The sequence below is a fragment of the Eschscholzia californica genome, unplaced genomic scaffold (genome assembly GCF_041429995.1).
Source record: "Eschscholzia californica isolate CP2 unplaced genomic scaffold, dmEscCali1.0.p SCAF_6, whole genome shotgun sequence".
Classification (NCBI taxonomy): Eukaryota; Viridiplantae; Streptophyta; class Magnoliopsida; order Ranunculales; family Papaveraceae; genus Eschscholzia; species Eschscholzia californica.
In genome coordinates this window covers 23,693,011-23,707,945 of record NW_028238483.1, presented here as the reverse complement: position 1 = coordinate 23,707,945, position 14,935 = coordinate 23,693,011, and the positions used below count along the sequence as shown (strand labels likewise).

Genomic DNA, 14,935 nt, shown 5'->3' with positions numbered 1-14,935 from the left:
GGAATTGATGTTGACGATGGATCATTTTTCTTCTTCTTCAATTCATGAAACTTAAGAAGGTTACCCTTCTTAAATTTAAGCTCACTTGTCCTTCAAATCAAGTTGCTTTAGCTGCAATTGCTACTACAGAATTCTGATATGAAGGAAAAATCTGGGTTGCCACTAAAGATTCAATTAAATAAAGAAGTTAAAGTGGAAATTGGTGGATTGAAAACTAGGAGTTTAAAATGCAATATTAATTCCTTCAACAAAAAAAAAAAAAAAATGCAATATTAATTTTGTACGGGTAAAATGGAAATTTTTGGAAGTATAACTTTAGTGACGGAATATTTTTAGAATATTCTTTTAAGAGGGAGTCGAAAGTGCAAAACTGAAAAAAGAGAGTCCATACAGCAAGTGAATTATATAGGAAAGGGGGTTCAAACAACAAATCTCTCTCTTTTTCGAAAACTGAAGTTTGCATTTCACATGTTAAGTTCATAACTCTGTAGATTAGTTGGAATACATGCAAACTGATCGAGATTACCAGAAGCAACAAAAAGCAAAACAAGAACAAATTATGATTAACTTAATATGAAATACATGAATGGTTGTATAACCACAAAGGTTCAAATCAAAATTTCCTTAAAAACTGACAGTGATGAACATAAATATGGAACATTATATCTGATTTTGTTCTAAAAATAAATTCAGTAGGATACAGTAAATCTGAAGATGGATGTTTTAGGAACTCCCATTGCTGGTAATTTTGTATCTGTTCTGATCAAAATTGTCTAATACCTACTTGTTGACTTGTTGCTTCCTTCACCATTGGCTTCTCATGTTATGTTTATATCGTTTGACGATTCGATAAAATCTTCTCCACGTCAGCAAAGTAAGGCCAACCCGCAGCGCTTTTCTCCTCCGTCTTCACTTCCTGTTAACAACAAGTCTCATCAGACATTCCAAGAAATGTAAATCAAACTGCGAGGAAATAATCAAAATGAAGTCTTCCGTTTTCTTCTTGGTAGTAAAGAATGGAATCGACAGCATTTAAACTTATTTCGTGGAAAAACGACATAACAATCGAAAGATGTTGCGTGTTCTGATCACCCATGTGACTCGGCCATCTATCACATGAACTTTTCCGTAAGGATATTTTAGTACGGGAAGAAAATAGAGCGAGAAGATGACATACCTCATATTTTTGAAGCAACGATGTCCAGAGAGATTTGCACTGGCTCGGAGTTCGGTTTATACCATGACCCTGCAGATTTGCTGATATCTCTTCCCACAGTATCATTCTTCCCTTCACAACTTGAAATTTGGTATCTAAATCTGCACGCATTTTGATTAATTTTTTAATTTCCTCGGGTTTCCATTTGTTACGTTTCACAGGCTTGGAAGACACTTTTTGAAGATCAGACGAATTGGTAGAATCATCTCCGCTGCTTTCAGTTCCACTTTCGATGGGCTTCAGTTCTTCTTTTGCAATTGAACCACTCTCGCCTTGTTTTAAGGGCTTATCAGATGATTCTACTACAAATGACTTCCAGAAAAAGTCGGTTTCTTCTTTATTCGATGATGTTGAGCCCACCGAATCAGAACTTGAGATCATTCTGTCTTCTTCTTGTAGTTGACGCTCGTCGAAACCTTTACCTGCACGATAAAACGAAACAACAATCTATTTAGGGCCCATATGACTTGGAATGCAGATCATTCAAATACGTTCAGGTACCAGTACACAGTATGGTTCATTCTAAGAACAAGCAAACACCATAGGGTCAAGGCTATTACCATCAATATCTTGTTTTTTGGAGGCTTGCTCTTGGAAGGCATTGGGCTTGTCGACTACCTCGGTCCTCCTGCTCGACCGTCTCTGTTTTTGGTTTGTACCAACCGCTTTACTCAATGAAGATATTCCAAAATCCACAGGAGACTTGCCAGACAATTTTTCTTTCAGCTCATCAGCAAGAACTACATCCGGGTTCTCCATAGCAACTGCAATAACTTCGGGCCTTTTACTACTGTATTTTCGTACCATCTTCCTTAGTACCTCTGATACAGTCCTTTCCATATGGGCCAACGGGCAGTTTATTGGACAGCTCGATAATGCAGCATGGGCAGCTTTATAGAGTGCATCCAAGAGCTTCCCTTTGTCAAGCCATAAGCAACGAGTCGTGATTCTTATCTTTCCTTTTATGGTTGCTTGAAATAAGCCATTTGTGTTCTGAGGACGCATAATTTCCATGCTGCAGGAGAGAGAAGGTATCCATATGTCAGACTCTCTTTCTAGGAACATGTCAAGCGCATATAATTTCACGTCAACTATGACAGAACTGAGGTAAAAGGAATCACTAAAAAACCTGACAACTATGATGCCGTCAGAAGCTATTCTTAGTCTTTCATCGACGCAAAGTTCTGTAGACGTTCCAAACGCTTTATCCCCATCACTGTACATCAGCTGCAATAAATTATAGAGCGCAACCAATTTGAAGTCATTTTTAAAATTAGCCTCTTAATGCAAGGAAAAATGAAATACTTTAAAAGTAAGTAAATAAATAACCTGCAAATTCTCCTTTCCTAAGCCTATAAACCCATTCGACAAGACTCTTCTGTTTCTTAAGTGTGAAACTCCAAGCATCTCCCCATTCTTTATAACCTGTAGTGAATGAATTTCGTAAAGCTTAAAGCCCGTTGTTACTTAGCATGCGAGAACAAATCATAATAAGGTAAGTATCTCACAGTTGTGTGTTGGATGCCAGTCGATTTCCCGAGTAACTCGTGTTCTTTTAGGAATAAAAGTTCCCCGTGGACCGGCAGAAAATGTTGTGGCTTCACAAGCCTTAGTACTTCCTCCTTTAAAATTATCATGCAATATTAGAAGTTTTTCATGCCAAAGGAAGATCTGAAATTCAAAGGTGAACGTAAAATATTCTTTAGATATTCATTAAAGTGTACCAGTTCTCCACGATATGCATGACCCGATGTGTGAAGAACCTCATTTCTTCCCATGACAATTGTAGAACCTATTTCTGCTATTCTGTTCATCATTTTCATTACTCGAGTCTCATTTCCTGGAATTACCTGGAATGAATGGTTGCACTTTCATAAGAAAAATGTTATAGCAATACAAATATAATGCAAGTATAGACTAATCCTGGAAAAGCTGATTTCTACACAGACTATTACAATAATATATACATGTAGAGAGACAGACCTTGAAGGTCACTGTAACGAAGCACGGAAATAGAATGTTCATACCACAATGAAGGTCAGGTTCAATATGAATAGCACACAATAATTACCTTGGCCGAGTATAAAATCAAATCATCCTTGGTCAGCTTGAGGGAATGACTACTTCCGTATGATGCGAGGTTTAGGGCAGCACGTGGTTCTGCCTAGACATAATACACGAGTCATTTGCCACATATAATGCTTTAGTAAAAGCTTATTTCTCCAATTACGAGAAACCATATATGTGATCAACTTCACAAAGATGAACTTACTTGAGACCCTGTCGTAACAATTAGCAAATCTTTTGGAGCATAGGCGTCAATATCTTCCACTTTCACCTAGATATGTGAAATGTCAGGTGACTAAAAGACTGTAAGAGAAACAAACAAGAAAATCTGCTAAACAAGAAAGCTACAATATCTTCTAAACAAGGAGCCCAACTTCCTTCAGCTCTAGTTTCCACTTTTTTATGTTGATATATTCTTCTAACAACTGTTGAAGTGATTCTCAGACTCAACTGTATCGTAATTCTATTACTTCATAAGATTATTGAATGTTCCAGAATTTTGCAATATAGAGTAGAATCAGTAGATTTACTTTCTACTTATTTTTAGCTTCACATGACTGAGAGCTAAACAAAATGTAGATGCAAAGACGTAAAGTGAAGTGACCGTATAACACTGAAATTGGAATCAGAGCTTGCTCCTATAGCTAATAAGCCCAATCGATGATGTACTCCAAGAAAAATGGAAAGAAATAAACTCCTTGAGGGTCAGTAACTGAGTCTGATCTACTAAATTTAGCAGACAATACCCACTTATGGGATTTGGGCATCCACAGGCTCATTAGAGCTCAGGTGAACATGGACGATGTCGAGCTTCTGGGCTTACAGAAACTTCAGCCATAATAACAGGTGAGGACAATATGAAAGTAACATAGTCCATGTCATACCAGAGTTGATGGATCGATGGGTGCCTGTCCATCCCTCCAAGCAGCCTCCAAGTACGTTCTTAGTGACATGCCCACAAATACCTGTTACAGTGACAGGAATAGCTAAGAATCCATATAAATATGTTGATCTTCAAAACCCTAGATACGGTCTACGAAGAAAAGAAAACATAGAGAAGGGGTTGAGAAAAAGCTGCACCAACTTACCAACTTCCGCCCAGTTAAATCTGCTGCAGCTTTCACACTTCCAAGACGATGTATATTAGATGCAAACTGAGTAGTAATAATTCTTCCGGTAGCAGCTGATATTCGTCTCAAAAGGGAATCCGCCACAACACTCTCACTGATAGTCCTCCCAGGTGAAAGCACATTTGTCGAGTCACTCATCATCTGAAAACGGATGATTATTGATTAGAAGATTCAAGCGTTATATATTTCTTTTTCATCCAAACTTGTTAGACTAGGAAGTATGGCCTAGAACTAGGCCTAGCTTCAACAAATCGTGCCACATTTGCTTGCTTAAGCAAAACTATATCATCAATGAAAAGGATATCTTAACTTTTGAGGAAATAAAAGAAGAAAAAGAAATAGGAACCCTAGACCCTAATTCTAAAGGAAGTGAGAAAAAACACCACAGGCTAGAAAGACAAATTAACTTGAAACTTACTAATGTAACTCCTTCTTTTGACAGCTCTTCTAAAGCTTCGCGGTCAAAAACTTTCCCATCCAATGGTGATTCATCAATCTGTGAAAGACAAAATATTCAATACAGAAACCAGAATGCAAACTAAAATTATACGGAAATAATTAAGTGGGAGTTACCTTCCAGTCCCCAGTGTGAAGAATTAAACCATCACTACAGCGTAGAACCAATCCACAACAATCAGGAATAGAATGGGTAACCCTGATAGGCTCTACTTCGAATGGCCCAGCATTGAACCTCTTTCTCGTCTTAAATGCCTTAAGCCTAGATGGAACAAAGATCCCAAATTCCTTTAAACGCTTCTTAATAAGCTGTTTAACAGTAGAAAAACATGAAGAATCATCCTTCTGAACAAGATAAACTGATTCTACGAACTCAAAGACATACAGAGACAATGATACCGTAAAACATTCAAGAAGCCAAGGATTAAGTGGTCCACAACATAATGTAATTTGGGTTTGAGAAATTGAACGCAGGTGGATTGTGAACTACTAAGTCTTAGCCCGGTGGATTCTTATGTAAACAGTTTTGAAGTTTAGACTAATAGAAGCAGTTGGAACTTCTCTCATTCCTTTTTCTTTTTTCTTTTATGCCTCTATTATAAGCTATAAGAAACTCAAATTTCATAACTAAACCACTGGCTTAGAGACCATAGAAACACAGTGAAAGCTTAAACCATGAATACAAGGTTTCCTTCAAAGGATTGAATATTTGAATTTGAGAGAACTACATACCTCCATTGTGAAGGATGATGCAAATATTGGTGTATGTGAATCCAAAGCTGGGATGACCTGTTCAATGACATATAAAGTTCTCAAACTTCCCTACTTGATAAAGTGCGATCGGGAAATTCACTTCATGATAAACCACTAGGTAAATTGTTACAGTCGTAAATTTTTCCCTCAACTGGTTAAGGAAAAGACTTATTCCGGATGAGGAGTAGAAGAGTGACTAATCAAAGATACAAAGAAAAAGATAGACAAATAATCCACTTCAAACCGACTGTTAAATAAAAAAAAAGTAAAAAAATCATGACTGAGGAACACTTTCTGATGTAGGACAGAAATGGGAAGTTGGAAATAAGGAAGAAAATAGCTTGATTATATTATAGATATAAGAAATAACGCACTAGTATCACACCAGTACAAACTAGGAATCACTCCTAGAGCCCTTAGGCATCACACCTTTGGGGTATTTGCATCACACAAACACATAAAGCTTAACTAGCTGCTGGAATACTCTCTGTCTTCCTCAAACAGCAGAATACAACCCTTATATATAGCCTAAAACTGATCCTTAATATCCCATACTTCTAGACTTTTAACCTTCTAAACTCCTAGGACATAAAGGACATTAAAGAGACACTAGATGACATTAAAGACATTAAAGAGACACTAAAAGACATTAAAGACACTTAACCATCCTAATACTTAGAAACTAGTAGAATCTCCACAAAGGCATGTGGATCAGGCCCGCATTATTCAAGGTTCTAAGTGGGCCATTCATGCAAGACACGCCAAATCAGAATTTGGGTATGGCAATCCTTCTTTTGACGTCTCCCATATGCCTTAAACAGTTGCTTCCATTCATCTCTATCAATTCTCCCGGGCTTGAGAAAACTCGACCCCGACGAGTTAAATGCATAAAATTTCTCATCAAGGTCCTGGTCAAGTACTTTGGACTCATCATCTCTATCAATTCTCCCGGGTTTGAGAAAGCTCGACTCTGGCGAGTTAAATGCATAAAGATCTTCGTCAAGTACTTTGAACTCATCATATCTAGTCCTTGTATAGTCAGTAAGTGGGTGCCCCTTCCAATTAATCCAATATCCTTGATGGGAATCCACCTCGATAGAAACACTTTGATGATCAACAATGTCTTTAGTTTCTTCGTTTTCCATTGTTAGAGATGTGGTAACGAGTCCAACAACAGATACATGGGAACTATTTTCTTCCTCCTCTAAGTGATTATACTCATAGATTCCATAATCAAATAAAGTTTCATTTTCTAGAGCTTTCTCTTCATTATTTCCGGCTTGCTCATCTCCTTTTGCAGTTTCAGGATGTTTAGCAAGATGGTGTGTTCGAGTTTCCATCTTAGCTAGTCTGGTTTGCACGTCTTTGAGTCGTTCTGTAATTTCAAAAATGATATCGTCTCGTTCATTCTCAGTTAATCTTCTCCTAAGTCCGTATCTAGTTGCCATCATGTAACCTCGCTCGGATACCAAACTGATGTAGGACAGAAATGGGAAGTTGGAAATAAGGAAGAAAATAGCTTGATTATATTATAGATATAAGAAATAACGCACTAGTATCACACCAGTACAAACTAGGAATCACTCCTAGAGCCCTTAGGCATCACACCTTTGGGGTATTTGCATCACACAAACACATAAAGCTTAACTAGCTGCTGGAATACTCTCTGTCTTCCTCAAACAGCAGAATACAACCCTTATATATAGCCTAAAACTGATCCTTAATATCCCATACTTCTAGACTTTTAACCTTCTAAACTCCTAGGACATAAAGGACATTAAAGAGACACTAGATGACATTAAAGACATTAAAGAGACACTAAAAGACATTAAAGACACTTAACCATCCTAATACTTAGAAACTAGTAGAATCTCCACAAAGGCATGTGGATCAGGCCCGCATTATTCAAGGTTCTAAGTGGGCCATTCATGCAAGACACGCCAAATCAGAATTTGGGTATGGCAATCCTTCTTTTGACGTCTCCCATATGCCTTAAACAGTTGCTTCCATTCATCTCTATCACTTTCTATCCTTCCAAGTTTGGTGTTTCTTTTGTCCGAAAGCACACAACTAGGGAAAGAAAGCCCAAAGGAATAGAAAATTTACCCAGGGCAACGCACCAATGTGATCTTCATGCCCGTGTGTTATGACTACTGCTTCAATCTTATGGCTCCACTTCCTTATGAATGTTGTATCAGGTATAATCTTTTGTACCCCAAGCTCATCGTAGCTGATACACATCACATGATACAAAAAGATTTATTAAGAAGAAAAATTCTGAAGAAAGTCTTTTAGATCCTTCATCAACAATTGAAAGGCGCCTCTTTTATGCTATTCATGCAACACGTGCAACCACTTAAACAATCTAAGACTAAGAGAAAGATATATATTTTGTAATTGTCTTAGAAGGTATGATCCTAAGAATGTCTTCTTGATCATTCATCTAAGGGATGATAATCCTAACATGAACTATTCCAAAACATATCAGACGTCCTGGATTATGAATCTATTCCAACTATCAACAAATCACTAGAATTTTAGGAGGACTGTCGATTGTAATTTTTTCTATTTCTCGAGGTGAGGCTCGACTAGAAAGAATTGTAGGACAAATTAAAAGAAAGATAAACGAAAAATTATATCAAATATGCAATCAGACCTTGTATTTTTATTCTAGAACTTACTCTGGGAACATAACCCCTGCGTCAATCAAGATATATCGATCGTTATTTCCGACAAGCATACAATTCATCCCTATCTCACCTAGACCCCCAATTGGTAAAACACGAAGTGGGGGTCCATCAGATCCTTCATAAAACTGTTCCATTTTACGTTGAACCGAATCGGACATGCTTTTCCCAGGCCCTTCTCTTCTAGCAGACTTGTTTCCTGGTACTCTAGACCCTAGGTGCTCAAAATCAAAACCCATCAATATAACAATCAATAATCATACAAAATATAAAAATCTAAATGAACCAATAATCAAACCCCAGAGAACATTTCAAAACAAACAACAAAGATTGAACTTAAACTAAGTGAATCAACTTAATTTTTAACCAATAGCATCCTAATTTTCCCTATTGAAACTAAGTTTTTCTCAAAATCTACTTAAAGGTTGCATCTTTTTTGAAGCACTTAACAGAGAACTTCAAAAAACTATGTGAAGATGAAACAACAGTATAAAGATTGAACATACAAAGTGAGACACTCATTTATAACTAAAAGTGAAGTTAATATATACCTGTAATAGCAGGAACACCAACAGAGCAAGAAATGAAAGTTTTTCTAGGGTTTGGTGAATAAGTAAATTTGCAAGGGCAAAGAGATGGAGCACTCAAAGCTGCCATTTTTACACTCTGTTACTACTACTAGTACTACTACCTCAATAATAAGTTAGAAATCAAATTTCAAATACAAGTTCAGAGCTTGAGAGACTCAAAAAGGGCAGAAAAGTTTCTTCCTTTTAGGAGATAGGATGCCCTAGAAATCCAGGGCAAAACCTGGGGAGATTTTGAAGCGGGAAAACAAAGTGTAGAGAGAGAGAAAGAGAGGGAGGGTTTTTTTTGTATGGACGAAAAATATCTTTCTTATCATCGTTTTGCGGGGACGACCTGTGACGAAAAAACCCGCGTAGGGCATGATATGGAGCGACCCGATGGGTCAACTTAAGTGACAGTCCGATACTACGATCTGTATAAGAAACTATATAGGCACCTCAGAAATTACTGAGAGCCCAATCCTAATCCATCTTCTCTAGTTAGTAACCCAGCCCAAGAACTTAGAAGAGAAAAAGAACCTTGGCCTTAGTAATTTATGGGTGCATATGCAATTTCACTATCTAAATTAGCGAGGTGCGTCAAGCCCAAAAGGCCAAAACAGCCACACTAGTGTTTCTTTTTTTGGACGACACAACTTATTCTTCTTTTTATCTCATTCCATCTCCTACCAACTCCATCCACCACCTCCGCCAACCACCACAAGTGCACAACCAGCCCTCTCTTCTCTCTCACTCTCTTCTATCTAATAAATTTCTATTTATTTCTGGGTGAAATCCCATAGGTTCCAGATGCACAAATTTCGTAGAAACCTTAGTTTTCAGACGGGGTGGAGAGAAAGAGAATGATGGTGGTGGTGAGAGGTGTTAGGAAAATAACCTAATTAACTTGTTCAGGAATATGAAGATAAACGATGCGAAAGTAAAAGTAGAGACACCAAGATTATTTAACGTGGCAAAAAACCCCTCCAAACTAGAAGGTAAAAAACCACGGGACCTAGTCCAGAAATCTTCCACTATAATGATAATAATGGGTTACACAACTCTTCAAGATGTGTAGAAACACTCTTGGACAACTCTTCACCAAACCTATGGTGGATAAACTGAACAAAGAAACAAAGAAATAAAAATCTCTTACTCCTTAGGATTTGAACAAATCCTAGATTCCTAAAGGTTGAAGAAGATAACCACAAACTAAATTGCTTCACAAGATTAATAATCTTCTTTTCTTCAAACCAATATTCTGCTCTTTCAATCTTTCTTGAAAGAACCACTTCAGAAATTTCTCTTTCTCTGACTTCTCTTTGTTCTGGAAGTTGTTGTGTATAATCTCTTCCCTTTCATTCCCTTTTATAATGATAAATAGGGAGGTTTACCAAAAAGAAATAGGAATTCCTTTTTAGGCTTGAAAAATAGAAACTTCTATTTTTTTCCCAAACAAGGAATAAGGGAAATCCTATTCCAACTAGGAGTCCTTTTATTATAAGGAGGGACCCCAACAAACTCCCCCTCCCGACTTATGAAGAGGGACCTACCATCCCCAAACCTGCAACACTGCTACATAGCTCATGTTTGCCTTTGGGTAATGGTTTTGTCATCATATCTGAACCATTGTCGTCAGTATGGATTTTCTCGATCTTCAACACCTTTTCTTCAAGAACTTCTTGGATCCACTGGTATCTCACATTTATATGCTTGGACTTAGAATGGAAACTAGAATTCTTACTGAGGTGGATGGCACTCTGACTGTCGCAATGAATAACATAATTATCTTGTTTCATACCAAGTTCTTCTAACAGCCTCTTCATCCATAACATCTCCTTGCAACATTCTGTAATGGCAATATATTCTGCCTCTGTAGTAGATAAAGCTACACACTTTTGTAATTTAGATTGCCATGACACTGCTCCCCCTGAAAATGTAAATAAGTAGCCTGATGTGGACCTTTTAGAGTCTACATCTCCTGCCATGTCTGCATCTGTGTAACCGACTAATACTGGCTTATCATTACCAAAACATATACGAACTTTAGACGTACCTCTAAGATACTTCAGAATCCACTTCACTGCTAACCAATGTTCTTTGCCTGGATTAGCAAGAAATCTGCTTACTACTCCAACTGCAAATGCAATGTCCGGTCTTGTACACACCATTGCATACATCAAGCTTCCTACAGCTGAAGCATAAGGAATTTTCTCCATTTCTTCTTTCTCACTTCTAGTTGATGGACACTGATCACGAGTCAACTTAAAGTGACTGGCTAATGGACAACTCACTGGTTTTGTCTTGTCCATATTGAACCTTTCTAGAACCTTCTCAATGTATCTTTCTTGTGATAGCCAAAGTTTTCCAGCTTTCCTATCACGAGAGATATGCATGCCAAGAATTTGTTTTGCTGGACCCAAGTCTTTCATATCGAAATACTTGTTTAGTTCCTTCTTTAACCTGCTAATTTTATTAGCATCCTGACCAACAATCAACATATCATCAACATAAAGTAGAAGTATAATCAAATCTCCATCAGGAAATTTATGAACGAAAACACAATGATCTGAAGCCGTCCTGTGATACCCTTGATCCTTCATGAATGATTCAAACTTTTTGTACCACTGTCTTGGTGCTTGTTTCAGCCCATATAAACTCTTCTCTAACTTACAAACCAAGTGTTCCTTACCTTTAACTTCAAACCCTGTTGGTTGTTCCATATACACATCTTCCTCCAAGTCACCATGAAGGAAAGCGGTCTTGACATCTAGTTGTTCAATTTCTAGGTTCATACTTGCAGCCAGTCCCAATACTAACCGTGTAGAGGACATCTTCACCACCGGAGAGAAAATCTCATCAAAATCAATACCCTTCTTCTGCCCAAATCCTTTCACCACTAGGCGTGCCTTATACCGTGGTTGTGAATTTCTTTCTTCGGTCTTGATTTTGAAAACCCACTTATTTTTAAGAATTTTCTTATTCTTAGGTTTTTCAACCAACTTAAAAGTGTTGTTCTTATGCAATGATTCAATCTCATCTTGCATAGCTTTCAACCACTCCTTCTTGTGTTCATCATCTATGGCTTCTTCAAAACACTGTGGTTCTCCACTATATGTAACCATCACATACTCGTGTGGAGGATACTTGGTAGATGGTGCTCTATCTCTAGTCGATCTTCTCAATTCAGCTGGTGGTTCATGTTGAACTTCCATTCCTTGCTCAACATCATCACCCATAGGAACATCTTCATGAGCTTCATCTTCATGATTTTGTTCTTCACCTGCATTATCATGCATAACCTTAGGAGAGATATGTGGATCTAGATCAATGAGATCATTACTATGATTCTCATGCTTCTCAACTTTTCCGAAGTCCTCAATAGTTTGATTTTCAAGAAAGACCACATCTCTACTTCTAATAATCTTCTTATCGACTGGATCCCATAACCTGTATCCGAATTTCTCATCTGCATATCCTAAAAAGATGCATTGCTTGGCTTTATCATCAAGCTTTGCTCTTTGATCTTTAGGTATATGCACAAAAGCCCTGCAACCAAACACCCTTAGGTGTCCATAACTGACTTCTTTCCCAGCCCACACTCTCTCAGCTACATCTCCATCTAATGGTGCTGAAGGTGATAAATTAATCAGATAACATGCAGTACGCATTGCTTCACCCCAGAAGCTTTTAGGCAGCTTTGCTTCTGAGAGCATACATCTGATCCTCTCCACAATAGTGCGGTTCATGCGTTCTGCTACACCATTTTGTTGTGGAGTTTTGGGAACTGTCTGTTCATGTCGAATACCATGTGTTTTGCAATACTCTTCAAACGACCCGATGTATTCTCCTCCATTATCAGTGCGAATGCACTTCAATGGTTTTCCTGTCTCCCGTTCTACCATGTTGTGGAAATTTTTGAAAACTGCAAGTACCTGATCTTTGGTCTTTATGGCATATGCCCAAACTTTCCTGGAAGCATCATCTATAAAAGTAACGATATACAAAGCACCACCAAGTGTTTTGACCTTTAAAGGTCCACAAACGTCAGAATAAACAAGCTCCAAAACACTGGATTTTCTTTCAGATGCATTCCTTTGAAAGGAAACTCTATGTTGCTTTCCTACTAAACAATGAGAACAAGTGTTTAAATTTATACCTTTTATGTTCGGTAAGTCTTGTCGTTTAGCAAGGATTTGAAGTCCCTTCTCGCTCATGTGCCCGAGTCTTCTATGCCAAAGATCAGTGGAAGAATCTTTTTCAACTGCATTCAATTCTCCTTTACACAGTTTTACTTGAGTCCTGTATAAAGTACAACACTTCTTCCCCCTTGCTATCACCATTGACCCTTTTGTGAGCTTCCACTTTCCATCACCAAAGTGACTGTGGTACCCTTCATCATCTAATACTCCGGTAGAGATTAGGTTATATCGAAGATCTGGTATATGCCTCACATTCTTAAGAATCAATGTACTCCCTGTGCTCGTCTCAATTTTCACTTCTCCAATTCCTACGATTTTTGAGAAACCTAAGTTTCCCATCCTGACTTTGCCAAGGTCACCAGTTCTGTAAGAGTTAAAGAAATCCTTACATGGAATAGCATGATACGAAGCACCTGAGTCAACCAACCATGTTGTTTCTGGTTCTGACTCAGCCATACTTAAACAAGTGTCTCCACAACCTGAGAGTAAGATAATGTCCTCACCTGAGGCAACTGCCGCAACATTATCTTGTTTTTCATCATCCTTTTTATTTTCCTTCTTTGGTTTCCTGCAATCACTCTTGTAATGACCCATTTTTCCACAACCAAAACATCTAACTTCTTTCTTTGGTTTTGATCTCCCCCTTGACTTGTCACGGTTATGAGGTTTTCTACTTTTACCTCTCCCCCGTCTTTCTGTAACAAGTGCCTCTGAATGAGACTCGTCTGACGATGATTTCCTTCTTGTTTCTTCATTCAACAAACTACCTGTTACGTGATTCATACGCATTATGCCATCAGGAGCAGAATTGCTAAGAGACACCACCAATGTCTCCCAACTATCTGGTAAAGAATTTAGAAGAAGTAAGGCCTGCAACTCATCATCCAAAACTAACTTCATTGCAGAAAGCTGGTTTACTAGACTTTTCATCTCATTCAAGTGTTGAGCAATTGAGGTTCCTTCTTTATATTGTAATTTTCCTAGCTTTCTGAACAAGTAAGCCTTTTTGGCAGCTGTCTTCTGATCATACAATTCTTCTAATTTCCTCCATAGACTATAAGCGGAAGTCTCCGTCGATACATGATGAAAAACACTGGGTTCTACCCATTGTCGAATAAATCCAACAACCTTACGATCTAATACCTTCCAGTCTTCTTCATCTATCTTCATCGGTTTTGTACCGTGATTTTCAATGGGTACAGCTAGGTCTTTGCAGTATAACAAATCTTCCATTTTTGCTTTCCACATCAAGTAGTTTTCTCCATCTAAACTAATCATTCGATTAGTATTCACTTCCATATTTCTGAACAATAAATCCAACCTTAGCTCTGGTACCACTTGTTGGGAAAAATAACCTAATTAACTTGTTCAGGAATATGAAGATAAACGATGCGAAAGTAAAAGTAGAGACACCAAGATTATTTAACGTGGCAAAAAACCCCTCCAAACTAGAAGGTAAAAAACCACGGGACCTAGTCCAGAAATCTTCCACTATAATGATAATAATGGGTTACACAACTCTTCAAGATGTGTAGAAACGCTCTTGGACAACTCTTCACCAAACCTATGGTGGATAAACTGAACAAAGAAACAAAGAAATAAAAATCTCTTACTCCTTAGGATTTGAACAAATCCTAGATTCCTAAAGGTTGAAGAAGATAACCACAAACTAAATTGCTTCACAAGATTAATAATCTTCTTTCCTTCAAACCAATATTCTGCTCTTTCAATCTCTCTTGAAAGAACCACTTCAGAAATTTCTCTTTCTCTGACTTCTCTTTGTTCTGGAAGTTGTTGTGTATAATCTCTTCCCTTTCATTCCCTTTTATAATGATAAATAGGGAGGTTTACCAAAAAG

General features: G+C 37.7%; 1 protein-coding gene across 3 annotated transcripts; it reads right to left on the bottom strand.

The window, feature by feature from the left end:
- Positions 1 to 548: 548 nt before the first annotated feature.
- On the bottom strand, positions 549 to 9,515 carry EMB2746 (RNA-metabolising metallo-beta-lactamase family protein). Of its 3 annotated transcripts, none has more exons than XM_086645757.1 (17): positions 8,861 to 9,515; positions 8,304 to 8,523; positions 7,729 to 7,852; positions 5,602 to 5,658; positions 4,987 to 5,178; positions 4,832 to 4,909; positions 4,372 to 4,554; positions 4,168 to 4,248; positions 3,489 to 3,554; positions 3,288 to 3,380; positions 2,941 to 3,066; positions 2,725 to 2,838; positions 2,546 to 2,641; positions 2,346 to 2,443; positions 1,777 to 2,231; positions 1,178 to 1,638; positions 549 to 916 (listed from the first exon to the last, which is right to left on the bottom strand). In XM_086645757.1, exons 1-17 carry the CDS (start codon positions 8,964 to 8,966, stop codon positions 830 to 832), a joined length of 2,637 nt encoding a protein of 878 aa, XP_086501883.1. In that variant the 5' UTR covers positions 8,967 to 9,515; the 3' UTR covers positions 549 to 829. The 3 variants fall into 3 exon arrangements, with proteins under 3 accessions (XP_086501883.1, XP_086501884.1, XP_086501885.1); XM_086645758.1 differs by having other exon boundaries at positions 7,743 to 7,852; positions 8,861 to 9,211; XM_086645759.1 differs by having other exon boundaries at positions 5,602 to 5,916; positions 7,646 to 7,852; positions 8,861 to 9,188.
- Between the last annotated feature and the right edge of the window lie 5,420 nt (positions 9,516 to 14,935).

Coding starts and splice junctions, on each gene's coding strand:
- EMB2746 (XM_086645757.1), bottom strand. CDS start 8,966: ATGGCAGCTTTGAGTGCTCCATCTCTTTGCCCTTGCAAATTTACTTAT. Junction 5,659..7,728: donor ACATTGGTGCGTTGCCCTGG/GTAAATTTTCTA, acceptor GTCATTGAACAG/GTCATCCCAGCTTTGGATTC. Junction 5,179..5,601: donor CATCATCCTTCACAATGGAG/GTATGTAGTTCT, acceptor ACTGTTAAACAG/CTTATTAAGAAGCGTTTAAA.